The following is a 27,561-nucleotide window of genomic DNA, read 5'->3' as shown; positions in this document are numbered from 1 at the left end:
AAAAAAAAAAAAAGTACTTCAACATGAAAAATATAGTGTGTATATGTTTTCCTGTATTTTTATAAAAACTATAAGGCATCTTTAGAAAGTATAAAGATTTAAGTGGCAGAGGGGTAAAAAAAAAAATTCAAACTAACTTAGTGCAAAGTTTTTTGCATATTGGGCAGTGTGACAAAATGTGGTGAATATAAATTGGAAAATACATTAATTGGATTATGAGAAAACTTAATACAGGAAAAAAATTAAATTATGTAGATATGTTCTATATTCTATAGATATGCTTTAGTTAGGCCTGAAAAGAACTACAGTTGTATACCCAGAAATGGGGGTAAAACAATGCAGTAACCTCAGTTAGGCTACTGATTGTACACTTGCTTCATTAGCAGAGAGTGAGAAATATCTTTATTTCTTCCTTTAACAATGGGGAAGCCATTTAATTGGCTGACATGTATATGTTCCTTTATTTTGGAGCAGAAGATGAAACTTTTTCATAATCTGTCTGTAATTCATAATAAGATTTTCATTTCCTTAGAAACTGTTGGGGAAAAATACTATGATGGAGAAAAGCTAGTGTTGGGATTGTAGTTTTGGAATATTTAATTTCTATTGGAAAGAAAAAAATTAAAGCAATAATGTTAAAGTGGTCCTTCAGTCTTGTTCATTGAGGCACACTTACTAGGTGGTGAAATGTAGACACAAGTACTTAAGTGGAAGTTGATGAGACCTTTGACACTATTACAGCATGGCAGATGCACGAGTACCTTCTTGAACCACAGTCAACTGGTAATGCAAAGATGGGGTTGTAAAACAAAGGCCCCCCCAATAAATCTTCCAGCAAGGTTTAGAGAAAATGAGGCAGATTTCCTGTTTGTCTTCATAGTTGTTGATAGTATTTTAAAACCTCTTTTATATTACAGTTTACGCTTTCTTGGAAAGAATAGTTACTTAATTTCAGGTTAAATCATTTTCAGGAAATTTTTTTCCTGCATTACTGAATGTCATCTTATGTATGCTTGCTTAGAGTTAATGTTAGTGTGAAATTCTGATGAGAACTAAATTTAAGGTAACTGTAAATGTTCAGTGCTGCGGAGATCCATTTACTTTTTTTTCTCCCAACTTTTTAATTAGAGGAAATTTCTGAATTAATATGTTCATCTTCTAATGGTTCTGTAAACTTTTGTGTTGCAGGCCCACAGTGTTAGCAGAGGTAACTACCGACTCAAAATTTTTGTTCTGCTTCTTACAGGGGTTTTGGAGGTGTGGAGGGTTGGCTAGGGATACGTAGGTCCATAAAATATATATAGGTTGTAAATAACCAAAACCAAACACCATCCCTTCCCCTGTTGTCCTTTCTCTTGTCATTGCTTAACATCTTGATTTCCTTCATAATATCACTGGACCATAAAATCTGCCCTGAAGAGCTCAGCACAGACAAAAACCTAGCCAAATAAAAAAAGAAAACAACCCTCCAAGTTGGTGAACCTTCAGAAATAGCTAATTGTAACAGACATTAAAATAAGAGCTCTATTAAAGAAACAAAATTGCTTTAGGGATTTCTGTGCCCATTTAATCATTGCTAATACTTAAGTTGGTATGATGTGAAAGGAAGATCAGAAGTGGTGGTCTGATGTGAAGAAGAAAAAACCTGGTTTCATTCCAGCATTGACTGTCATGCTTTCATGTAGATCTGGCAATCAGGAGGAAGATCTGTGGAAAAGATGTTGCTAGAGTTGGCTACAAATTAAATTTTAGCTATTCTTTTGAGGTAGACATTTTCTAGGCATTTCACTTTACATGTATTGTCTTGTTGAAAGATGTGTTTTGCTGCAGGAAAGAAGAAAGTTGTTCTTGATTTTTAGTTATCCTTAACAGAATTCTATTAGACTTTGTGCATACTTCTAAAAAATGTCTGCCCTTGCTTCAGCAAACTCAGTATCAAAATCAAGAGAGTTGCATTAAAAATCAGGGGAAACATGAAAAAAACTGTATATTAACTAATAAATAGACTGTTTGTCCCTTAGATTGGGATAGCTCTAATAGAAGTATTTAAACCGTAATTGTGATGTTTAGTAAAATTTTATTTTGTTTTGATATTTTTTCCATAGTAGCATGGCTGAGAGGGATTGCATACTTGATAGGACTAGAATAACTAGAACATGTTATTAAAAATTAGTCTTGTTAAGATGCTTTTTAATAAATATCACATAATTCTGGGGCATTGAAGCAGTGTTATACAGTAACTGATGGCTACATATTTTATATTCTTTGGCAGTATACAAAATGTTGATTCAAACTCTGGTTGGAATGAAGTGAATTTAAAAAAACCCAAACTTTAAAAAGTATAGATGAATGACATTAAGCAAATCATGAGCTTAAGATAATGATTTCCAGATTATATGCTAGTTCCAGTTTGTTTGTTTTTAACTTGTCATTACTGATAAAGTAAATGACATTCACAGATGATAAATAAGAAAGCTTCACAAACATTGGGTTCCCAGTCATTTAGGACAAGGAAAAAACAGAAAGGGATGTGCATTAAAGGCATGCGTGTTCCTTTCTTTCCCTTGAGATAAAAGGATAGCAGCGTCTGCTATCCATGTAGCCCTTCCTTTGCGTCTTGTAGTGAAGGATGAGGGGCCTTTGGAGCACAGGGAGATCTGTGATAATAGTGACTCTGTGGAAAAAAAATGGGGATGGAGAGCATCTCCAAAACTAGTGTTCGGGGTCTTTCATCTTCCTGCTTTCCCTTCTCTTTCTATTTAGGACATACATATATTTTCAAGGCGAGGTGATTGCAGACTATCTAGAATTACGAACTTGAATAGGAAAATGGGCAATATTACCAAACTGGGTGCCATTCAGAGATGGAAATGCATGTTGAATTGAGTGTTAGGACGTTAGGTGTAGGAAAATTTAACTGTCTGCAAACATTTGAAATGTTGAAATGCCCTAGGCGTAGAGACAGTGTGATTAGGAGGTAGTGTAACTTGATTGCAGGGCTAGAGGTGAGGAAACCGGTGGTATTTCTCTGGTTTTGATGAGGTGAAATTCAGTTGGAGATTCAAACACCTAAATTTAGGTAGGTGCGTAGCAGAGCTTACACATGAAATATCTGAGCTCACCGTATCATTCTTGTATCTATCTATCAATAGATGGAGTGACTTAGTTGTTTTCTGGGCTTCTGCTGAGCTCTCAAGAGGGACATGGACACTGAGCTTATATATATGTAGTCATACAAATTTAGGTGCTTAATTTTGAATGGAATCCCATCTGGTACATCACTTATGACAAGCTGCATATTCAATCCATCTCTTGTTTTTCTTCTCCACAGTAGGAGAATTATGGTAATTTCTCTCTTTATAGAGGTCTGTGAGAGTCATCAATGAGAAGTTCTAAAGCTCCCTGAAAATAATAGAATATATTCAGGGAGAATTTAGGATGGATGTATGGAAAGCTCTTTTTCATGGTAAAAATGTTCAGCTTTGTTATATTTTGCCAGAGGATATAAGAAGAAACCTCTTTAGAGTTTAAAAAAGGTTTTGAACAATGTCTTTGAGAAAATATAATAAGGAAACATTCACAAGTAGAGGGGCTGTATAATGAATTGGCATTCGTTTCGTGCTATTAGTGAATATATTTTTAGCGATAGTGTAATTCCTTTTTGGGGATGTGAAGGGGCAAAAGGCAGGTTTGGGGAACAGCTGGTGCTTTGAGTTTTTGCCAGTTGCTCAAATACTTGAAAACCCAGCTTGTCTCTTATAATAGCTGTGCTCTGCTGTTGTTTGGAAAGATTGTACATTGTGTTTGTCCTCTTTCATGTTTGTTACTGTACATCTGCTTTCTACTTGATTTCCTTTTTTTTGTAAATCTGACTTGCCAAGACAATGTCAAACTTCTTACATGCAGTTTAACAGCTGTTGTCCAGAGGAAGGTGGTCTGAGCTGACCTGGAGCGATACTCCTGCAACTGCAGGGGAGGGGTGGAAAGAAAAGCAAAAACGGTTGTTATCTCTTTCTGTACCCTACTTGCCTCTACAGCAATATCAACTGGAATAAGTGCCTTCTAATTTTAAAATAAAAGGCAGTTATGAAAGTTGTTGGGGGGGGGTGGAAGAAAAAAAAAGGGAGGTGAGAGTACTGAGGGATAATGCCTAATGTGAATTTTTAATGGACTGATCTAGATTAATTCAAGCTTCTGATGTCCTGTCCTTTCAGAATGTGCGTGAAAATCGAGTTAGATTAGCTGTGCTGTTGCTGATGCCTGTTGGGTTTGGAGAGCAGTGTCCGTTTGTGCTCCAGTCAGAGTTCAATCCAGCCAGATGTTGCATTTGATCCATGTCCAATGAAGCACGCATGGATTTAGTGAGGTTAAGCGACATCTCACCCTCTTAGTTTTCTTCTTCCCACTTTGACTCCTGCTCCCATTTTTCCGGTCTGATGCTAATGTCTCATACATTTCTAGTGCAGCCAGTTATATATATTCAGTATAGCAACTTCCTAGGTCCTTCATCTCTTGTGCCAGATGCAGCTGGTGGTTTAAAGCCAGCTGTGTCGGGCATAGGTGGCTCCATGCAAGGAGTGGAGTTGGACCTATTTATCCTAGCTGTAAATTTATAGCAGTATTGCCTACTCAGCTGGGGTAAAAGGTGTGAGAAAATGATCAACTATGATTGGTCCCAATCTTCTGAACTGATACAATTTTTTAAAATAGTAACAACATAGTTGCCTTATGTTTTCCATTTATTTGGGGATGGCAGGGAAGAGAAGTTACTTAACCTCCATGTTGTAAAACTGAGTATGATTTTACCAAATGCCAACGTGTTTAATACAGTGACAGAATATCACAATGAGTATCTTGTCTAGTAATAAACTGGGGCTGAAGTGTGACTCGAAACAGGTGGAAGTCAGTGAAACTGCCATTGCCAGCTCTTTTTCTGTACCTGGTAACATACTGCACCCCAGCCTGGTTGAGCCTGATGAAGCCCCTGTAATTTAGAGGCTTATTTTGTCTTGATTTCTTGTTTAAGCTCCTGTTACATAATTTTGAAAAAAATTTAGCCTCACTTCTCATGAATTGTCTTTTAAGAAAGATTAAGTTCATCTAACTTGAGTTGTGTGTGGTGAAGAAAAGTGTGGTAGTGCTTTAGTAGCAAGAACACATAGTGATAAGAGCCTTTTTACTTATTAATGGGTTAGTAGCTGAATAGGTCTGTAAGCATTTGATTCAGATAATTGAAGGTTTTAAATTAGCAGAAATTTATAATCACAATCACAAGCCTCTTTCTTTTTTTCTTCCCCTTCCCCTCTGATCAGGAGCAGTTAATGCATTGCTTAAATCTATTGCATATATTCACTCATCAGTGTTCAGTTTAACTTTTGGAATTAAACTTCACACTGAAATGAGGTGGATACGTAATAATTTAAATAATGCATTAAAAAATGAAAGTTGGTTCCCCCCCCCCCCCCCCCCCCCCCGCACTACTGTGTTTTAGCCTGCTCTTTAAAGAAGTGGGATGTTTTGGGTTGGTCTTTCTCTCCCCTGCTAGCTCTTGAACACATTGGACCCATTCATAAAGAATTGTTGAGAAAATGAAAAAATGAAACCGCAGTTGTATGTTTTCTTCAAATTAGCTTTTATAGGCAAGGACAAACATGATGTGGAGAAGGGACTTAAATTAGTGCTCCCGGTGAAAGACATTTTGATTATGGTTGGTGTGGTAGGTGTTTCAGGAGGTAGCAGGTGATGAGCTGGGCAGTGTGCAGCCAGCTTCTGACTGTTCCCAGTGTGTTGTGTGGGGTGGTGGGGAAAAGTCAGGTAAACTGCAAAAGGTAAGAGGGGGGGGGGGCCAGCTCCTTGAATGCTAGACAGAAAGCCATGGGAAACTAGGCTTTATTCTCCTGGACTTCTAGTCTTTTCATATAAGAATTTATGTAAGAAGGGTTAAAAATTGAAATCAAGAGTATGAACATGTGTAGCAAAACGTACTCCCAGTAATTCTCTTAAAAGCAACCAAACCAACCCCCACAAATCCCCAAACCAGTAGTATGGTTGCCTTGTTCACCAGAGTGTTTTACTGAGGAATTGCATGTAAAAATTAGTTCCAAGGAAAGACAATTTTATGATCTGTCTAATCACCCACCAGTATTTCAGGAATTCTGTTGTCATAGTTGTAGGGAATCTTTATGCCTTTAGTTTGTATGGCAGTGTTGTTAACGTTAGAGAAGAACAAAAATTGTAGCTTGTGTGTTGGAGTAATACTAAGGTTTGGAATTGGCTGCTTTAGCACTGATTTATGCTCCTGTTAATTTACTTCTTACTAATTACGTTTATGAACATTTTACTGCGTAGTGAAACAATTCCTCATAATGACTTTTATTTCATTGTTGCAATGTGCTAGCCTGTTTGCAGTGTGATGTTGTTAGATGTTGCTCTTCAATAACTGTGAATTTCCGGTTTTTACCTATTTTTGATCAAGTTCAGGAAATTGACTGCATTGAATATTAAGTAATATTTTAAAATGCATCTGTTTATAGAGGAATACGAAACCAGAACAGAAACAAGAAGCTTTTTGGTCTAATATAAAAATTGTTCCTCTCATCTCTGACGTATTGTTTAAAAGTTAGCAAACTCAGTCGCCCTTAAATTCTGACATATTTGAATAACTGTCTCATATTAAGAAACATATAAAATATAATTCAAGACTACTGCTTAGAAGTCATGATTCTGTTTCTTCCTGGCCTGTTCTGAAATAATCTTACAGGTAAATAATTTGCTATTTGCTAATTACTTAACAGTTGTTAGTTTTTTAGAAACGATCTTGAGAAGAAAATATTTTAAATCTTCAGAGGGGGATTTAATTACAAAAATTATTATGCAACATTTGAAAAGCAAAAAGATATTTTAATCGCTAATGTGATTTTAATTAGAGAAATTCAAAGGTTACTTTAATTGCTGTAGTGCAATAAAAAAGAAATTTTCAGTTAAGTCTTTTCCAAAAGAACTTAATGTCCTTGGTAACACTGTAACTTCTCATACCAGAAAATTTTGGTGCCACATGGTCTTTAATCAGAATATTATTCAGAAGTAGTGCCTGGACACTGAATTATCAGTGTTAAAAAAAGGTAATCATATAATTGTGTTAATGCCATTTTAAAGAAAACTGCTTAAGAACTTCTAAAATTATATGGTCTCATTTCCCTTTTGCGGGAATTCTGTCCCACTTGGGCATCCTTGCTCTCAAAGCTTCTCTCTGCAGGATAGTGTTTTCTATGCCATTTGTGCCCTTTTGTGACGCTTTGAGATCTCTTTTTGTATTTGTTTTCCCCATTCTAGTTTCTTTTATTTTTCCAACACAACCAGTTCTGACAACCTTTTGTTTTCTTAGATAAATGTCTTCCCACATCTGGCGTGTTCCCAGAATCTGTTCAATAAGTGCTCTTACCTCATTCAGATTGTCATTCAGCACCACCTGTGGAAAACCATCTTCTTCCTCACATTGCAGCTTCTTCCTTATTCTCACCCAACCTATTTCTGAGGCCCTTGCCCTTATCTGTCAGATGAGTTTATCATTTTGACTGAAAACTGTCAGAGCGAGGGTAGGTCAGTGTCTGGTGTAGTCAGGGGGCTGTAACACGTGGACAGTCTGTCGGTGGCCTGTTTGCCAAGGCAGCAAGCCAGCTTGCTCCAGACAGCGAACTCTCCTGCCACTCCTGTGGGGACTGCCAGTGTTTTTATAAATGCAAATGTGCACTTTAGTCCAGTGATTCTGGTACTGTAGCACAAGTCTGTGTATACAGTAAATCTTACAGCAAATCTAAGACAAAAGGTGTGCATTATTTACACGGATTGTATTCTCTATGCTCGTCTGCGGTGCTCTTGTCATGTTCTGGCTTGAGTGCATGACTCCAGTGCCTCGGTAGGAATTGTACAGTATCTCATGGCAGGAATGCTGAAGCAAGTCGTTTAAAAGAAGAAAGGTGAAGTATATTTTGTAGAAAAAGCTGAATGTGTGCTACACAGATTCATAGCTCTTAATTTCATTTTTGTAAATATAATACATATTTTTCTGTAAATTCCAGGTTGTGAGCCATGCCTTTGGTGAAAAGGAACATTGAACCACGGCATCTCTGCCGAGGAGCACTGCCAGAGGGAATTACTAGTGAACTGGAATGTGTAACGAATAGCACCCTTGCTGCTATCATACGCCAGCTAAGCAGCTTAAGTAAGTATCTGTAACTTCCTGCAAGTATTTGATTCCTGATGAAAAACTGAATAAATGAAAAGCTGTAAGACGGCTTGTTTTAAATAGCAAAATTATGATACAGGGCATTGCCACTTATGTAATATAATAATATAATGCTACTTCATTGCTTTTATGCTCTTCTGTATTTTGAAGTTTATACAAGGAGAGCCTCTCTAAGATTTACAAGGGTACAAAAAAAAAAAAAAACAAACCACGAAAACCAAACCAAACCAAAACAAAAAAACCCAAAGAACAATCAAAAAACTATGGCATAGAAACCCAGGAATTTTTCTAAGGTGAGAGAAAGTGGTGCAAGAAACAAGACTAGCACTTGAGTTATTCTTGGTGTTCAGTTGTAGAAGATGAAGCCAGCAAACTCTTCTGCCTCTTGGCATCAAATTACACATTTGACTGACATTTCAGTTCATCTTAATGTGCTAATATTTCTTAAGCCTTTTCTTCATATATGTGTGTGATCAATTCATATGAGTGAAATTAAGTGATGAAAATAAGCATTCAAAAGAATGGCATTCACTGACCCAAACCTCTAGGCTACTGTTGAGGCAAGCTAGAGTCAGCTCCGTAAAGAGTAGCCTACACAGTGTGCCTGTTAGTTGATACCACAACTAGCAGTTCTGGAAGCATGTCTGGAGTGCTTGCAAGAAGAATAATATTTCTTGATGAATGAGAAAAGAGATTTCTTCAGAGTGTTTAACAATCAGCAGCTGTTGTTTGTGCTGGTAACTCTGGTCCTAGAAAAGAAATTATCATTTCATCAGTTTCTTCGCTTTGTAAATGGAAGTAGTTTAAGGATGTAAGAAAGTCCGTATGGAGTTTAGACTATGGGTCCCACTAAATCTGGTGTTCAATTTGTGATGAAAGGAAATATGCATAGGGAAAGAGTAAAAGAAACACAGCATGTTACCCTTTCCAGCAGTCAGTGATTTGGGGATTTTTCTGAGCTGGAGGTCCATCTGAATCATCCTAAGTAATGAGCATTTGTAAACCTATCGTGTGTGGAATTGCTTAGATGTGTTCAGACAGGGATTGCACTTTTTTCTTGCCCAATGACCTGTGGCAGAATGTCCCACAATAGAAGTTGATTTGTTTTTTCCTTTTGATACCTTCTGGTTCTTGTGTTATGAAAAACAATGAAAGGTGATTTCATCCTATGTATTTCTGTAATCATCTGTGATTTTATTAAGTCTTTATTGTGTTCTCCTAGTGATATCTTTTCCAGGTTGGAGTGTCCTGATCTGCTAGTACTCTTTTTGGATAGAAACTGTTTTGTATTTCTGATTGTTGTTACTTCTGCTTGGATATATAAGTTAGAGTATGTTGGGATTTTTTTAAGGTGGAGTGTTGAGGACTTCAGATCATAATCAAAACAGATTTTTTCTGGTTTATCGTTAGTTCCCTAAGAATTTAGAGAATTTTGATTGCTGCTAAACTTTGAGCTGATATTTTTAGAGAATTTTCCAAGTGATTCTCCGATCTTTCTTGAAGAGTAGCTGCTGATTTAGTGTCTGATGTTATTTATAGTTAGTTTGTGTTTGTATTGTCATTGAGTTTCATTTACTGTTTTATCAGGCAGTTGCTCAGTATTGAGATCCTTAAGTTTCAGAAAACTGAGAAGAATGGCTAATGTCCTAATTACATTCAAGGATATCTGATAAGATGTCATTTTGGTATTGTACAATGATTGCCAAAGTGTGGATAATACACTTTTCACTTGTCTGACTTGCTAGGAATGTGTAGCTTCCAGTTCTCCAGATCTGGTTTTGTGGCTAATCTGCCCGTTACATTGCATATTCAGATCCTCTTAGGATTGTTGCTGAGGAGCTGGCTACTTATGCAATCCATGTTCTGCAGTTTTCCCTTAGCAGATTTCTTGGGTCATCAGAAGTCTCCGTAGACAGCCCTAAAGTAATGTATTAGTGTCAAGTTAAAGATCTATGCAAATAAATGATGTATCCTTTGTTTTAACAGATGATTACATGGTATTTAGTAAGTGAAATGTACCACGAGGCTTGTCCACAGTCTAAAATCTGTCATGTTTGCAGAGGGATTTTTCTGCAGACAGCATTTGTTTTGCCTGTGTTTCAAGCCAACTGGGAGCAAGGAAATGATCATAGAAAAATGCTGTGCTGGAGCTAATGTAGTATGTCCTGCTGACAGCATCAGAGCTTGTTGGTGTTCCCACAGCTTGAAGCATAGAGAGAGCAAGTACAGGTCTATCTTGCAAGTCACACTGTTTTTTAATGTTGCACTGTGAGTTCAGTGTAGATTTTAAAAACTGCCAGATCTGTGCTGTTGCGTACAAATTTGGCTAGCTTCTGCCTCTGCTCTTTTCAGGAGACATGAACAAGTTCCTATCCAAAGGGAATGTGTTCTCAGTGGAGTTTTTTTTCTCTTATGTCTTCAGATTTGGGTTTGTTTGCAGCCAGCTGGCTTAGAGCACAGGCAGAGCGAGCAGTGTTGTGTACGAAACTGCGCACTTTTATATAAGGCAACAGCTTGACTAGGGGTTTCACCTCCACTTGGGAGGAGAGAATCTACCTGGGGGAGGACTGGGAGCATTTGCAGCCTGTACCTTTAAGTACCATGATGCTGTACCCTAGTAAACAGAGTCATGGAGCAAAGGCTTTGAAAAAAGCTTCCGCAAAATACTCCCTTACTTTTGGCAGTGGAGTTTGGTCTGATGGCTGTAGGACTCCAGCCAGTGAAGAAAGCCGCTCTCTGCAACAGGATCCATTGCGCCATGGTTTTGTTCCTGCGTTTTGCATATCTGTATATATGAGGAAGAAATAATAAATTACATCTGATTGTCATTGAAGACTAAATATTAAAAACTGTATATGTACTCCTTTATTGAGCTTTTCTTAATTAGATTTCAGTCTGTACATTAACATACTCATTGTGTTTCAAGTTGCATTATCACTTCTTAACTTCTTTCCTTTCCTTTCTGTCAGTCTTTAAATATTTTGTATTTTTGTATCTTTGGCTTCTCCATTCATTCAGATACTACCTGTCAGGCTGAAATCTTGTTTCTACATGGGTACAAACTGTCTATACATGGGTACAGAGCTACTTACTTTGACCCATACCCAAGTGATATCAAACGTTTTTTGCTGTACAACTACAAATGGAGGAAGTATGATCTGTGGGGACTTGGAATACTTTTTCTTTCATGCAGAGAGCAATGTCCACCAACTTGCCTCCTAGTATTTTCTTGGGTAGGTTGGCCATTGGCTCAGATTCACTAGTTTGCATGCAGGCCTGAGCATACTGCATCCAGCTTTGTGTGACTCTGCTCTCTACCACTGCTAAATTAGGTTGAGTTGGGAAGTTAGCTTTTTTTGGCATTAGGTATCACGCTGGAGGTACTATGAGGAGGCAGATAAGAATCAGTTACTGGTCAGTAACAGCCTACCACTTTTGCTTTTTTTAAAAAAAGAGGGGCAGGGGGAAGCATGATTCTAATGCTAATTAATCCAGTTACAAATGGGTGGGTAGAATCACTGTCTTCTGCTTCATGTTGTGATAAAATGGTCATGTCCTGGGTGAATTCCAATTTACAAAACACCAGCTAATTGTGGGATGTTTCAGTCCTTACTTAGGACCCTGAGTGCAGTGCTGGCTCCCTCTGGGGCAGCCCTAATGTCATCTTTCTTCCAGTGTCTTGTAGCACTGACGCCTGAATCCAGGTGATGACATTGCTCTACCTTTTCTCTTAGATAATGCATGTTTATGGTGTGAAAAATTATAACCCTTTTAATGCACTGTAAATCTTTCTATTAACTTGAATGTGTTCTTCCATGTACTTGTGCTATGGAACAAGGAATTCAAAGGAAAGCTGTACTTCTTAAACTCAAATATGTGAAAGGAAACTAGCCAAAGTAATAAACACTGTTGTTGTGTTTTCTGGTCTTCAGGCAAGCCTGCACCATTGTTGAATTCCTCTCCTGTTACAGCACTGAGCATTTTGACTGCTGACAAAAGATACCTTTGGGGCAACGTATTCAATGTGTTAGTGCGTACCTTTTTATGCAGTATGTGAAAATCAGCTGTAGTTAATTCAGGTGGTGTCTAGTCTCTGCTAGAAATGTTATAAACTGATGTGGCAAGATGATGTTTTATGTAATTACTGTAGAACTTGGGTAGAGGTATTTCAATTACTTGTGAAATGCTGATCTCCAGAAATGTCTCACAATGCTTGGAAATTTATTTTGTGAGCAATCAAATATACAGCTCTATGAAGATGACCTGTGGAAGTGCTAGAAAGAGGCACTTTTGTTAATTGATATTAAAACCTGTTGAGAGCGGGGATTTGGTGAGGCAGTATCATGACTAAATTTCCTTTCAACTACTTCTGGGGTTGGAGGGAAACTTAGAAGGAACGACTGCATAATTTCTTTGGTGGTTTTTTAAAATTAATATTTAGGTTGCCTGTATGTTGTGATCACATCATGTTTTTAAATGACTGTCTTAACGGTACCAAAATCAGCTCTTAAGTTGAAAGATACATGCTTGTAACTTCAGATAGTTTTTTCTGCTTGTTTTTGTGTTGTAAAAAACTAATTTAAAAGATGGTAAGATAGAAAACATTAGATAAGTATTACTTTATTTCTAAAACTTACTACATCATGTTAATCAGAACAGCATGTTCCAGTATTGCTTTACCGTGTCACTGTTTTTACTGACAGGAGATTGACAACCTGTCTTCCACTTGTTTTAGAGTAGCAAGAGTTTAAAAAAAAAAAAAGCAGAATTTGGTATTAAAAGAAGTATGTTCTAACAAATCAACTTTATGACTTATTTTGCCTCCTGAAAGATAACTGACAAGCACTTGTCTGCTTGACTTCTCTAGGGGTGATGTGTTTAATCCTAGAATGTGGCAGTCTTCCCTCAGCAGGCTGATTTCAATATATTAACATAAACTAACAGCTATTAAAATCTATTGATGTTTTGAGCTCTGAATACTGGTGGCTGAAGAATGTAATACCTGCTTTATTTAGCTCAAGAGTTGAAAAGCTTATTTGTTCTATAGGTTGGAATAACCTCTTCATTTGCAGCAACTAAATCAAATGGGGATTATAATTGAGTTTCAACTGGCTGCTGGGAAGCACTTAGAGAACACTTTCAGTGTGAAGGTGGTTGAACACTGGCATGGGTTGCCCGGAGAAGTTGTGGAGCCTCCATCCTTGGAAGTATTCAGAATCCATCTCGACACAGTCCTGGGCAGCCTGCTCTGTCTGACCGTGCTTTGAGCAGGGAGTTGGACTAGATAGATGATTTTCAACCTCAGCTATTATGTGGTTGTGGGACTTCTGTTTTGGAGGGGGAGGAGATCAGGAGGGGTAGGCAGCGCACCTTGCCCATCCACTTTCCACATATGTATGAAGCAGAGCTTGGATACACCAAAATATCTAATGTTTTGGGTTAGCTATTGGCTGATCTTATGTTTAGTGAAGAAATCTGTTCCTGGTCAAGTCCTCTACTCAAAGCAAGGCAATCAAATCAATTTTTTTTTCATTTGTAATCATGAACAGTGCTTTCAGATACTGTTTTAGTGGTGGTGGTGTTCTCTTCCCCCCAACTAAATGTTCCAAGAAAGGGACAGATCCTGTTGACTTTGTAAGTCTGGCTATTTTTTACTTTGAATTATGGTCTCCAGATGTTCACAGGATGGGATCTTCACTGAGATTTTCTGTAACTTTGTAATTTATGTCTGTACTTTTCTTTGTAAAATATTAAGGTTGGTTATAGGACCCAACTTAAAATGTCAACAATTGCTCTTCTTTTGGAAGTCACTGTCATTTAGGTGGTTAATACATATTCCATATTGTTCCGACTATTAGACAAATTTTCACTTTCCCCCTCTCCTCCACTTCTGCTCGTCACACTAATCTTGATACAGGTCATAACAAAATGAGTTTAATTCAGAAGTAGGGTTTTAAAATTTATTTTTGTTTAAAAAGCATGGTTAAATGCAGAAAGCAGGATTTTGCTTTTTGCATGGAGAACTGATGGAGTGTGGATGTCTTGAGAGGGGTGTTGGCTGCAGAATTTGTGGAGGGGGAGATCTTAAATGAAGCAGCAGTATCTGGGTAGGAGGGACTGAGACAGAAGTAGGTGCGGTACTGTCAGTTGAGTGAGCAGGAGCAATGAATTTGGGTGGAATCTGAAATTTGTAGGGGAAGTTCTGGGGCAGGAGAAGCGTTGAATCAGGGATTCTGATCCCGAGTGGCTGAGAGGTTCGGACTGGGGCAGAGTGTCAAACGCCTAGTACTTTGGGAAGTCTAGGAAAGGAACGGGCATGCACAAGGATTTGTGGACCAAGAGAGGATTGGGTTTATCATGTGGCACTCCTGTCCACTGTAGCACTTTTAGGGTAGGGCCTGAGGCTACATATCTTGACTGGACTGTCCACTCTCATAGTGATTGAGAAAATACAGCAGCTGAAAGGGAGGCTGAAAAGGTTGTAGGCTTCTCTTTTGTGCTATATGAAGTCCAGACTGGCCATGGGTAAATGTAGTCAGTGCTGTCTTAGTCTCTAAGTGACTCCAGTGACAGCAACGTATATACAGTGAGCATTTGTAGAGGTAAGTGGGCTGCCTTGCATGAGGATCCTGGTTTTTATCTGCTTCATTTTGCCTTCATTTTGATGTTGGCTTGTGCTCATGCTTATAATTAAATCTTAATGACTATGGATTGCAAGATTTTAGATTTCAAAATTTACTTCAAAAGCTTTTATGGACAGCAGTAACTTTGATGGGACTTTATTTTCATCAGAGGCAGGCTTTAATGATCAGTTGTGCATCAGTTGGCAGTAGTTCAGCTACATAAGGATTAAAATTTGAAAGTCTTCCTGTTTTTTAAGTAGAATACTAACCAGGGTGTCCAGGAAAACAGACTCCAGGTGGCATTTATGGTATATTTTGAGATTTTTGTACAAATCTGTTGCCCAGAATTTTGCCGAGTGACAAATTGCACTGTTATAATCCTACAGCTACTGTGTTTTATTATAACTTCATGATATTGAAGCCATTTGTCTTGTGTTTTTTAAGCCTTTAGCAAAGGGATTTCCCTGTCTATTTTCTTACACAGGCAAACATGCTGAAGACATATTTGGCGAATTGTTTAATGAGGCCAACAGCTTCTACATCAGAGCAAATTCCCTTCAAGACAGAATTGATCGCCTTGCTGTCAAAGTTACCCAGCTGGATTCAACAGTAGAAGAGGGTAGGTAATTGCACGAAAGCATTGAGCCAGAAGTGATGTTAAGACCACAGTATTTAATTACACAACAATCTCTGTCTTATCAAAGTGATCCTGAACTGGTACTTCATCTTGTTTTCTCAGTAAGGAAAGCTGGGAAAAATCATCTTAGCAGAGCGAGAAAAAATATTCTCGAGTCGTATAACTGTCTTGATTTTTGACTTAGTGTTACTTCAAGAAGCCCTTGTAGTAATGGAGTCATTAAGCTGCCTTTTTCACAGGGAAAACTTGTGGTTTGTGAGTGTAATAAATTGGAATTGAATAAATCTAGACCTTACTGGAAATAAGTCAGAATATCGGAAGACATTTGAGATGGTAGATCTATTTATTTCAGGGTGGGGTGGTCACAAACTGTGTTTATAGTGTCTGTTCTGTAGTCAACTAAGATCTTATAATACTCTTTACCTAAATGAGGCACTGCGTGTTTCCATCAACTAGGTGAAATTCTCTAGGGGCTTCTAGTCACTAGAAACAGTATTTTCTTTAAAATGCTGTTACATACTCACTTGCTTACGTGTTTGGTCATTCACTTCATAAATACACAGTAAAACCAAGGGATTTAAGTAACATCATTACATTGTTCAAAAGCGCTTATTTGGGTAAGTAAAATGTGTTTCTCCGTCTAGCTCTAAAAGCTGTAATGTGCATGTTTGCTTCCATGTTCATTTACATGTCTGAGCCAGCCACTGCATGTACGCCCTGTTTAGATGATTCCTGACACTTAGTAAAATGTAAAAGCTTGTTACATCAAGACAGTAGTGTAATATTTACTCAGTAGTAGTTAATGCTACTTGTGATATGTTTAATAGTACTGTTTATATGGTTTATATATATCATGTAATATTTACATTTGCATAGTTTATGTATTACATTTAATACTACTATTTATGCCAATATGAAATGTTGCTGTTGATATCTAATAGTGTAATCTTTAGCCTTCTGTTTTTAGCTTGTTACTGTCTGAAAGTTATTACATGTCTGATTTTTTTTCTGGTTTTGGAACATGTTAACTTGTAGAGTATCACAGTTGATACTAGCACCTTTCTTTTGATGTCTTAGATGTCAAGAGCTATATGGGAACATAAACTAAGCTATTGTGGGGTCACTATTCAGCCTAGTTTTTGAGGCATGTTGTGGTGGTAATATGAGCAAACTAGATAATATTCATATGCTGTACTTGCTCTGTGTTGACGTGGATCATGTCAGTCTTCATGACTTTCAAGTCCCAACATTTTTGGAAGCGCAGTCCTCATCAGAGGTTGCTTTTGCTTTTGTTTCTTTTTTTAACGTCTAGTTTGTATTATGCAATACCTCCTGGCTAGTTTCCAGAGTTTGGAGAGTAATTAAAAGCAGCCTATTGGAAGGGGAAACTAGTGTATGGACTGAGAATTTAATCAGTTTTTATTTTATATTGACAGCAGTTATTACTCTTGCACTGCTAATCGTCTTTCACATTAAGAAGCTATATATACCAACTGCTGTCACTTTAGTGTCAGTAGGAAATTTTATTAGCTATTTCGCTGTAGAAGTTGAAGTCTTTATAATAATTCATTGTACTGTCATTAATGCTAAGTATATTTCTGGGTAGTTAGTTTTAATTGCATCTGTGATTTCTTACGTTCTTAAGTATAACTAATATATAGTATATCTATAAAAATATTTTATATATATAACTAATACTACAGTTGAAAAAACATCTTAAAATAATAGTTTTTGATAGCACATAAATAGCTTACATTAAAAAGCTCCAGAAAAATGGGATTTTTGCTCTTTTGGATGTTACATTCTTGTTTGAAGGAAGACAATTCAGAGATATACATCTGAAAAAACTGCCTGAAATACCTTACTGGTTTACTTACAGGCAGGTTTAAATAGAAAGTGGTTTCTCAAAAATGATGTTTTGATGCTTCAGATGACATGGATGGAGGAATGACAATTTGGAATGAAATATTCTGTTTCTAATTTTTTTTGCTATTTTAAAAGCTATGGAAGAATCTAAGTGGTCTTGGAGTGAGAAGCAAGACCTCAGCACAGATAACAAAAATAGTTGGGTAGAGAAGTCTGAGTGGGATTTGTTTTCCATCGTGACAAAGGATAATAGTGTACCTTACAGGGTCTGTATCAAACTTCACGCCTTTCTGGTTTTGCAGGTCATCAATATACTACATTTTTGCCTCGTACTGTTCAGTTACTATGTGAAGTTCTCACAGTTTGTTCTCAAGACTCAATAACTTAGATGAATGGGCAAAAAAATTAGATGAAATGTCAATGGGAATAAAAAGAAAACAAGCCAGTGCATTTTGTTTGCACTACTCCTACAGCTTCCACTGTTGTAAAACAGTTGGATCAATTCAAGAAATGGTTACTGTCATTGTAGACAAGCCAGTGAACACTTCAGTGCTCTGTTGAACTGCAGTCAAAAACCTGTATTTCAGACTGTCTAAGAATGGAAGATAATGTGGAGAGCTTACTGCCATCTTTAAATTGTGTTTGGCGTTATCTGGGTCTTTTTAGCAATGGTCACTCCTTACATTAAGAGTGAAAGAAAGTCCTGCTAAAAGCAACAGGAACAATTAAAAGCAACTTAAATCTTTCATTTAAAAAGAATGAATGAAGAGGCTAGTGTTGTTTCCCTCAGAATTGTGTATGTGAAAAGATAAAATGGCAGTACATTACTGGACTGTATAAAGAAGGTAAGTATTTCTCTTGATGGAGAGATGAGGAAAACTGAAGATCAAGGGATGCTCAACTCAAGGAGTTAAAAAATGTGAAACTTTCTCTTGCAGGAGGTTGTGGAGGCCATAATTTAATTAAACTTAGAATGTGGTTGAATGTGTATGGATACCACATGTAATTGTAAAACATGCTGTGTCAGAGCAATACCAGACCTTGTGTTTCAGGCTTGAAGCCAGTCTTTCTGCTGTTATAAGTCCAGCTTAAACCGCAAATAAGGGGAGATCATTGGACATCTGCATGTGACAGGATTCTTGCGTCATCTTCCAAGACACAGTTCATGGTCCGATTATTTTAAGTGAGGTTCTGGACCCAGTGGGACTTAAATCTGATTTATTATGGTAATTCTTATATGCCTTTGTAATTAAATATCATGATTATCCACTAAAGAAAAATCTTTCAGTTTTCCTTCTGTATTTTGCTGAAAGTATTTTAAATAGCTAGTGTAAAATGGACTTTGTTTATCTACTTATGTTAATTTCAGGCCTGTGATAAATGTATTTTTGTTTCTAACAGTATCATTACAGGATATCAACATGAAAAAAGCATTCAAGAGCTCAACAATTCAAGATCAGCAGGTAGTTTCAAAGAACAGCATTCCTAACCCGGTGGCTGATATTTATAATCAGAGTGACAAACCACCACCTCTGAATATTCTTTCACCTTATAGGTACGGAAATATTGTTTACGTTCTTTTACTTTGCCCTTTATCTCCTAGTTGTAAGCAGAGAAGAATTACAGCAGAAGGGAAAAGGTGTATTGGTTATTGAGATTTGTTTTTTTCAGGGACTTCCTTGTTCATGGAAACAAAAATTGCTATTACCACACTTAAAATCATAAGTTGTTCCTGACAAAAATCATCATATTTCAGCATAAGTGTTAAATGGCAGCACAGGATCAAAGAGCAAGGGCCATTGATTATGTAAAAAGTGAAAAGAAAATTAAAGATATAGTGAACTGCTTGCTTTGGTTCATTTATCCAGAAAGCTGGATTTGTTGCTTTTGCCTTCCCTGTATTCTCCCTCTTCCCCCCAACATATACACATGTGTGCCCGCACACAGCCTTTACCTTTTCCTGGTTACTCATTGGTGAATAAAAGAGCAGCAAGCAGGACTTCGTTTCCTGTTTTCTTTAAGTTTATTGTTGTTCATAAAATGAGTATAACTTGTCTGTCAGAAGGGTTGTGAACAATATGCTTTTACTGTGTCCTTCAACTTTTGAGAGGTACTAGGTTGAGTGCCTGCTTTACATAGTTGTCTCACAATCTGCAGTAAATTTGAAGGGTTTTTTTAGGAATGACATAGCAGAGCATTTGCAGTGTATTTAATTTTTGAGAGCTTTTACTTGGAAGGTAAAATTGTTAGATTTATAGCTGAAGGACATGTTTTTGTCTGTAGCAGCGGCAAATGGTGGCGTTTGTTTATAGGCATCCAGTTAGCAAGAGTTGTTATCGATCAGCTGTGCTGCACAGCTATGTCCTAATATGTATTTGGATGACAGTGTCAGTGACCTGTTTTATTAAGGATACTTTAGTGAAACTTATTTAAATTATTTCTTACTAAGTCTTTTACATCTGCTGAATTTAAGTTATTTGTTTGCCTTGGACAAGACTTAAACAAACTTCACATTGCAGTCTGACCAAAGCTGGAGGGGTGGAAAAGTGGCCCCAGTACCCCCTTCAGTAGGTTAGATGTTTGTAGTGAGGAGATCTAGTGCAGAAAAAATAAGGGGTTTATGGCCGTATGACCAGACAGTATACAAGATCTGCTTTTTGTACCCTGCCGCAGTGGTTGTAAGGTTTCCGCATGCTGGATCTCCATTGCTCTTGATCTTGCTGGTAGAAATTAGTACTCAGCTGCCATCAAAATTTGCCCGGGGAAGAAGTGAGGACCCACAGCCAAAAGGGACTCTGAAGGACACCAGTTTAGCAAGCTTTATATGCTGTTTGGACCATGACAGCTGCCCTGCCATGAGACTTCCCCTACACCCGTTGCTTTCCAGGAGTTTAGGATATTAGAAGGTTCCCTGTATCCAGGCCAAACTAGGAATTGATAGTGTACCTTTTCTGTGGCTCCTTAGTCTAGGTGTCCCTGGCTCCTGCTGCCAATTGGAGCTGGCAAGCCCAGATCAGCTCTGTCTCAAACCCTCCTAGAATAGTTGCCACCCCTTTCTTAGCCCTTCCCCTAGTTAGAAGAGTCCCACTGAGAATAGCGACTCTCTTGTGCTTCCTGTCATAAGGGCGAAGGTACTCAGACCTACCTTGTTCCTCAGTTCAGATCTTAAGACCCATCTGGATTGAGCCAAATACTCCTTTTCCAGTTCTTTTGAGACAGTTGAGTTCTATTCTTACGCTCCTCTGTCCCCTATGCATCCTGTCTTGGCACTGATCTTGCAGCACCAGTGAATTCCGTTCCTGTGAGCTGACTGATGCAGGAGCCTAGTCAGCTCCTGCTGAGCTCTGATGAGGGATAGCCTGGGAGTATGCCTCCCAAAAGGCTGTGGATTCCACACCTTTCCCCTGAAATTCTTGGCATGAATCAAGCTGATCATAAGCTGTAACTACCAAGAGCGGCATTTAATGCACTTGGCATGATGTCATTCTATAATGCAAAAAAGATGAAGCTTGGATGATCGTCGAAGGTGAGTTTTGTTGGTTTGAAAAATACTAATTCATATTTTCTTAGCTTTTCTTCTACTGTATTTCCAGGGATGATAAGAAAGATGGATTGAAGTTCTATACTGATCCTTCCTATTTTTTCGATCTTTGGAAAGAAAAAATGTTACAAGATACTGAAGATAAACGAAAAGAAAAGAGGAGACAAAAGGTAAAACCAAAAACATAATAGCAAATGTATATATTGTAGTTTTGTGTACAGTTGTCCAGGCATAAAAATTGCTAGGTCATACTTAGTTTGTGTGCGTGGAAAGACTGTTCCTTCTTATATGTGGCTGTAGATTCAGTTGGTTCAGTTTTTAAAGCTCATACTGTTTATTTTAAGAAGCTGGCAAACTGAATTTTAGGAGTACTGTAGTTATCTTCCAAGATACTTTCTTTAATCCTTTGCCAGCATCTGCTTATTAGTCCTCAGCAAAATGGCCCTGTTGTGCTTTGGAAAAAGACACTGATTTTGGCAGGGGGCAGGGGAATTTGAATTATGGTTTCCTTTATTTTCATAGTTCTTTATCCAGCAGTATCAACTCCTGTAGCAAAACATGAGCTTATCCAGAAATAAATATTTTGTTGTTTTTTTAATTCCTTGATAGTAACTCTTTACTTTTTCTACACCTGTTACAAGTTAGTAAGATGATAATACACAAAATTATTCTGCAGTTCAGCAACAAGAGAAGATTAATTTTAGGAGTAATAGTCTTTGTTTCCTTTAAGTTTAAAACCAGCAAAAAAAGGCTTTTTCATAGAAAAGTGTCTTCAGTCCTTCTGGAATATCTTCAGCAGTTTGATCCAAGATGTGTATTCTGATGCAATCAAGATTTTCTTAATGGATTTTAGTTTTGAATGAAGAAATTAGTTGCTACTTCTGTAGCTTCTTTGCGGTCAATGTTTTTATCAAATCTGCGGGCTTTAAGATTTTTGCAGATTATACCGAAAAAAAAAGTTAAGAAGGAAAGTTTTAAGCAATGACTGCCTATCTTATCTGGCAGAAGGTGCCCTTTTAGATGGGTTCAGTGAGAGATAAGGGATTTAAAATAAAAGTCCAAACAGGATGCACAGACTGCTCAGAGGAAATAGAAGGAAGCTACTTAATTTTCAGTACATGTACACACAAACATACACATATATATCATATATATTAGCATATCTATACATGTGTATATATAAGCAGGTATCATAATATATGAGTGTATATACATGTATTATACACATGTATATACATAATGTCTAATACATAAATATACCTGCTAATGTGTATTTGGGTATATACATCATGTGTATGTATATGCTAATATATATATGGTACCTGCTTAGAAAATCAATTTGTAGGGCATGACTGGGAAGCTTTACTATTCTGTTTTTATAAAATTCTATTAATTCCTTGTTCCTGTTGCTAGACAAAACTTTCTGAACACAATATTTTTAGACAAAACATGAAGACTTGTTTTAACTAAAATATTTTGTGAATTCATGATTTTTAAAAGTTTTGGAAGAAATAAATTGGGTCTTCCTGTTAGGAGTATAAGTCAAAAATGTTTTCTATTTTGACAGGTATCTCAGTATGGAAATATTAAGTAGAGTTTAAAAAGCTGAGTAAATATTTTCAGTAGAAGTTACTGTCTAAAGCAAAGTATTGGAAAATATTCACTTGGTTATTTGTGTAATTGTCTACAAATGTATATGCAAGGTTATAATCCTACTGTATTCTCAGTATGGTAAGTCACAGAGCTGATTAAAAGACTGGAAATAGTTAAAGCAGCTTTCATTCTCTAGTTTAGTTTTTTTGTTTTTAAAACTTCATTCAGTATTTCTTTATGAAAAACATATAGGGATAATTGTACCCTTCAGGGTTTTTTTCCTCCCACCATTTTCCCTTCAAATTTAGATCTTTTCACTAGAGAGAAGTATAAAAAGAAACTATGAACTGCTAATTTTTTCATTCTGATTTAATATTAAAAAAAAAAAAACTTTTAAAAAATATAACAATATTGCTTGAAAATTTTTGATAGCTTTAGAGAGATTTTTACAAAACCACTTTATGTATAAACTTGCTTTTGGACTGTATTTTAGGCAACGCATCTCACTTATTTCCATCCATGGTATCTTTTTGTAGATTTTAATTGTCTTATTACAGTCTACAGACTCAATTCCAATCATGTAGGATTATAGCCGTACATCACAGAAATACCCCCTGATAGATTCTACCTGAAGTGCTATTTGATTTGATTAAATATATAACAGACCAAGTCAGAAGAAAGCAGCATAGATTTGAGTTTGCATGGATACGTGTCACTTTGTGACAGGAAGAAATATGGTTTCCAGAAGTTGGTGTGTAAATGAGCTTTTTATCGTCTGGAACCTTTAGAGACCTGGAGAGTTTGGGTGAGATGTCTCTCAGGCACCGTTCGTTCCACAGCTTGCTTAACAGACTGTGATTTTTCTTTTGTTCTTGTCCTTATGACAGCAGTGACCAGGAATGAATCCAGAGCATCTATTAACAAGTTTGTGGCTGAAGTTGTATTTTGAATCTAAGTGAGAATTCCTTACACAATTTATACGCTAGAGAAGCACAAAATATGAAAAACTGTGCAGGTGAAACAGATGTGTATTGTTTAGAAAATTATAAATGAGACATCCAAATGCAGTCCTACTCAGCTGACCAAATATAGCTGGTTTTTAACCTCAATTTTTCAGGTGGTCAGTGAAGCCTGAGTACTCCTTGCACCAGAGAAATCAATTTTCCAATATTATTTTGGTAATTTGCCTTAATGCTTGAGCTGTTGCAGCAGAAGGTTTGTGAGGAGTTTCATTTTCCTGCCGAACTTCAAATATACTTATTTACTGTTTCTGTGTTCAGGTTAACTGAAGAAATCTAACACAGGCTTTCTCTGATTTGGCTCTTTCGGGTGAACTCTTTCTCTGAAAACTGTAATTTTAATCTGTGATGTAGTCTCTGGTTTGTTTGTTTGTTTTTTTTTTCCGTCAAACTCTCAGTAGATCAGTGTCTTAAGAGTTCAATGAAACTAGTTTTGACTTGTGCATATATCAGTAATATTCTGAATTGAATGACCATAGTAGACTAGTTGTTAATTATTGGTTAACCAAAGGAAAGTTGTTCTACTTTACTTTTTATTGTTCCCCATGTTTTCTGAGGAATAATTAGTTATTTAAATAAGTAGAAATCTTTCAATTAGGAGGGCTTGCATTTCAAAAACTATTCTTAATGACGTGTGAGTGATAGGATCTTGTAAATTTGTGAAGTCAAGAAAAATACTCCAGGCTCATGCTTCCAGTTTTTTGAAAGTATTGCAAATACTTGCTGAAGCTACTTTCTGTTACTAGCTCTAATTCTTTATTAAGATGCTTGAAATATCATTTGCTAACTCTCGATGCAAATATCAAAATTAACTTAACCCTGTTTGAGGACTCTAATATGTTTGTTGTGTTTGCTGAAATCATTTCCTGCCAACAGCTGAATGACGTACCTGTTTTCTGGCTTAACCTACAGCATCCACTTGTCTGCCACAGCTTCTATTACACTTGGTTAAAGGAAGTAACTCTTTTTAATGTTGCTTAGCTTTCCTAAGATATTTCTAAATGTAGTTATGTTGAAAGGCTTCAGCTCCCCTAGAACTCTGTCATTGCCCTAGGTACTAAAACTAGAGCTATCACCATTGTTTGTCAAGGTAATGAAAGTATTACTGGAAGAACTTAAAACTACTCTATTAGAGGTATATGTAGTTAGAGGTATATATAGTTTTGTCAGCTGCTAGTAATTGGCCTGCCCCACTGTTTTGGAAGAAATTAAATGTTTTAGAGATGTATTTATATAATATTTAATAAAAAAATCACTACCAGTAGGGTTTAATACTGTTCGAGTAAAAAGGGTTCCAGCATATTTATTCATTAGCACACTTAGAGATTCTGGTCTGGAACAACCTATCCAACTGAAATCTGATCCAATAAAAACAAACTAAGCTTTGTGTTTATTTTATGTTGTTTATTTATACATGCATATGTAGCAACCTTTTTCATAAAAAACATAGTCATCTCTTTAAAACCAAACTTTTAAATAGGTGATTATATGTAAGCAGTCGTGTAAGCGCTCCTGATTGTACAGGAACTGTATCAACATGGTTGTCTTCTGAGCAGCGTCATACGTTGGTCAAAAGGTGGGATATTTACTTCATCTAGAAACTTGCAAGAAATACATAGTTGTGACCCTTAGAGGATGGAGTTACTATTCTGTGAGAAGAGAAAGCTAAAGCGTATTTTCAGTTAACCAAAAGGCTTACTTGTACTTTCTTCTTAAATCTAGAATGGCTGAGTAACAAAATCCTAATAAAAGAACTAGGATAAAAGTCAGAAATTAAATTAAATTTTGGAGCAATCAAATGAGGAAGACAGATGTAAAGCCTTTAAAAAGCATATATTCAACTATGGCAATTAGCAAAAATGTATATATTTAAAATAAAGCATGACTGAATCTGTTTCCCTTCTGCTTCAATTAGTGTATTGGGAAATTTTGATGTGAAGAAGTGATATCAAAGGAGAAAGTAAAGCCTTGCATAACCTGGATAAAGAAGGGTGTGATTCTAAAAAGTTTGGGGAGGAAAAAGATTTTATATGAAGTAGTTAAGAATGAAGGTGACGATCTTTACTTAACATGCATCAGATCAAAGATCTACTCACTGCACAGGCCAGGAATGAGCAAGTGCTGTTGGAACATTTGGGTGCTGAACTTCAAAAAGACTTTTCTCTTGTCGTTCTTAATGTTAGCAGATGCGGATCAGGAAGTCCCTCATGCGGACATGCATGAACAAGCAAGTGATCCAAAACAAGGGCAAACAAGCCATTTGATGGATTTTTGTTAGTTGTATAATGCCAAATACATTATTTCAGAATTATTAACTCAGTACTATTTAACAGTTGGAGTAAAATACCTGTGTTTGTGGTGTGCTTTTTTCTTTTTCTTTTTGGTGAGACTGGCTTTCCAACTATTATCCCTTACTTTGAAGGTAGAGGTTCTACAACAAAATGCTTGCATATCAGCATTTTACCGAACTCTTCTCTAAGTAGAATTGAATATGACTGCATTCTCGGAATATCAATGTAATTCTTTCCTGAGAAACTATTTTTCTAGCAGCCAAAAGCCTAATACCAACTTATTAATAAATAAAACATGATTAACCTATTTATGAATTAGTATTCTAAGATATGGGCTCTAAAGCTGATTAAAAAAAAAAATCCAATGCCCTCATAAATGTTCAGAAAAGGAGTAGCACATAAATACCCTTTTTGGTTTGGGTTGAGCAAACACGTTTATTTTTCTACTGAAGCACCAGTAAGGTTTTTCTATTCATACTGAGTAGTCAGAAGTAGGTGAGGACAACATTTCAGAGGTGTGAAAGCATTGAGTCTCACTATTAGGAGATGTTACTGATAAATAAACACTGACGTTGATTGAGCCTGAAATTCTGTAGAAAGATTTAAAAAAACTAAACATACTGATTTGTCATGAAGCTATCAAGCTGTAATATATTACTGGCCAGAGTATTACTGACACATTGCAGAGAGGATTAGTGTCATTCATTTTTATATAAGATAATGGGAAACAACAATGAGGAAAAACTAGGAGGAATTTTGGTAGTTAATCAGCTCTAAGAAGGGAGAGGAAGTTAAAACAAAAGAACAAACAAACAAAAAATAATTTCATGTAGACTATGAAATAGGAAAGTGTTTCTGATTTTTTTCCATACTTCCCCAAGGCCTCAGGTGATTGTGACCCTAATGAATAACCAAAATAACCCTGAGCACGTTTAACATATTCTCCTAAGATTGATTTGCAGGAGAAGGAAATTACAAGTGCTTCAGGACAGTCTAAATAAATGACATATGATGTCATAAGAAGTTAAACTTTCTGGCTTTTAAAATCAGTCACATTTCTGTATTGGGAAGAACAGTAGGTCGGTATCATACTATCATGTTCCTGCAGAAGAAGGGCAAAGCAGCAGTCTTACTACTAATGAGCTTCATAGCATAAGGAGATATTCTCATTTTCAGTGCAGAGAAATTTTATGAAGACTTGGCTTCATCTGTAAATCTGGTCTTATTTTCATGCACTCTAACTGCGTTTTAACCAGCTTTTTTCCTTTCCTTTTTTTCTCTCTTTGCACGCTTTATTTCTTTTGTTTGAACATTAGGAGCAAAAGCGTATAGATGGCACCACCCGTGAGGTGAAAAAGGTTAGAAAAGCCAGGAACAGACGCCAGGAGTGGAATATGATGGCGTATGACAAAGAGCTTAGACCTGACAACAGGTTGTCTCAAAGTGTGTACCATGGAGCATCTTCCGAGGGATCACTGTCCCCAGATACTAGGTCTGTTTACAGCAAAGCTGTTTGTTATACCACAGTTCTATGTTCAGAAATACTGAGTAGAATTAGGTGTTTTGACAGGTTGGGAATAGTTAGAATAGACAAAACATACAATGCATGTTTTAAAGTTCTTCTGAAAATTATTTTAAAACATAAAAAACATAAATTCGGTAATGATTTTTTTCTTCCTCAGCTTCAGATGAGCATTTTGTCATCATAATGTTATATGCTGTAGTGAAATAAGTGTTTGCTGCATG

The 27,561-nt window shown here is 36.7% G+C and overlaps 1 protein-coding gene across 3 annotated transcripts in view; it reads left to right on the top strand.

Moving 5' to 3' along the window:
• The window catches only part of WASF3 (WASP family member 3), a 76,792-nt gene that overhangs the window by 39,527 nt on the left and 9,704 nt on the right, over nucleotides 1-27,561 (top strand). For 2 of the 3 annotated variants that reach the window (XM_030042923.2, XM_030042924.2), the window contains 5 exons: nucleotides 8,079-8,221; nucleotides 15,353-15,487; nucleotides 18,773-18,926; nucleotides 20,965-21,082; nucleotides 27,132-27,307. In XM_030042923.2, the coding sequence (XP_029898783.1) occupies nucleotides 8,089-8,221; nucleotides 15,353-15,487; nucleotides 18,773-18,926; nucleotides 20,965-21,082; nucleotides 27,132-27,307 (716 nt within the window). In that variant the 5' untranslated portion in view covers nucleotides 8,079-8,088. The remainder of the gene's footprint in view (nucleotides 1-8,078; nucleotides 8,222-15,352; nucleotides 15,488-18,772; nucleotides 18,927-20,964; nucleotides 21,083-27,131; nucleotides 27,308-27,561) is intronic. The other variant, XM_030042925.2, reaches the window with a different exon arrangement.

This window comes from Aquila chrysaetos, chromosome 19 (assembly GCF_900496995.4).
Source record: "Aquila chrysaetos chrysaetos chromosome 19, bAquChr1.4, whole genome shotgun sequence".
Classification (NCBI taxonomy): Eukaryota; Metazoa; Chordata; class Aves; order Accipitriformes; family Accipitridae; genus Aquila; species Aquila chrysaetos.
This window is presented reverse-complemented; position numbering and strand designations above follow the sequence as displayed.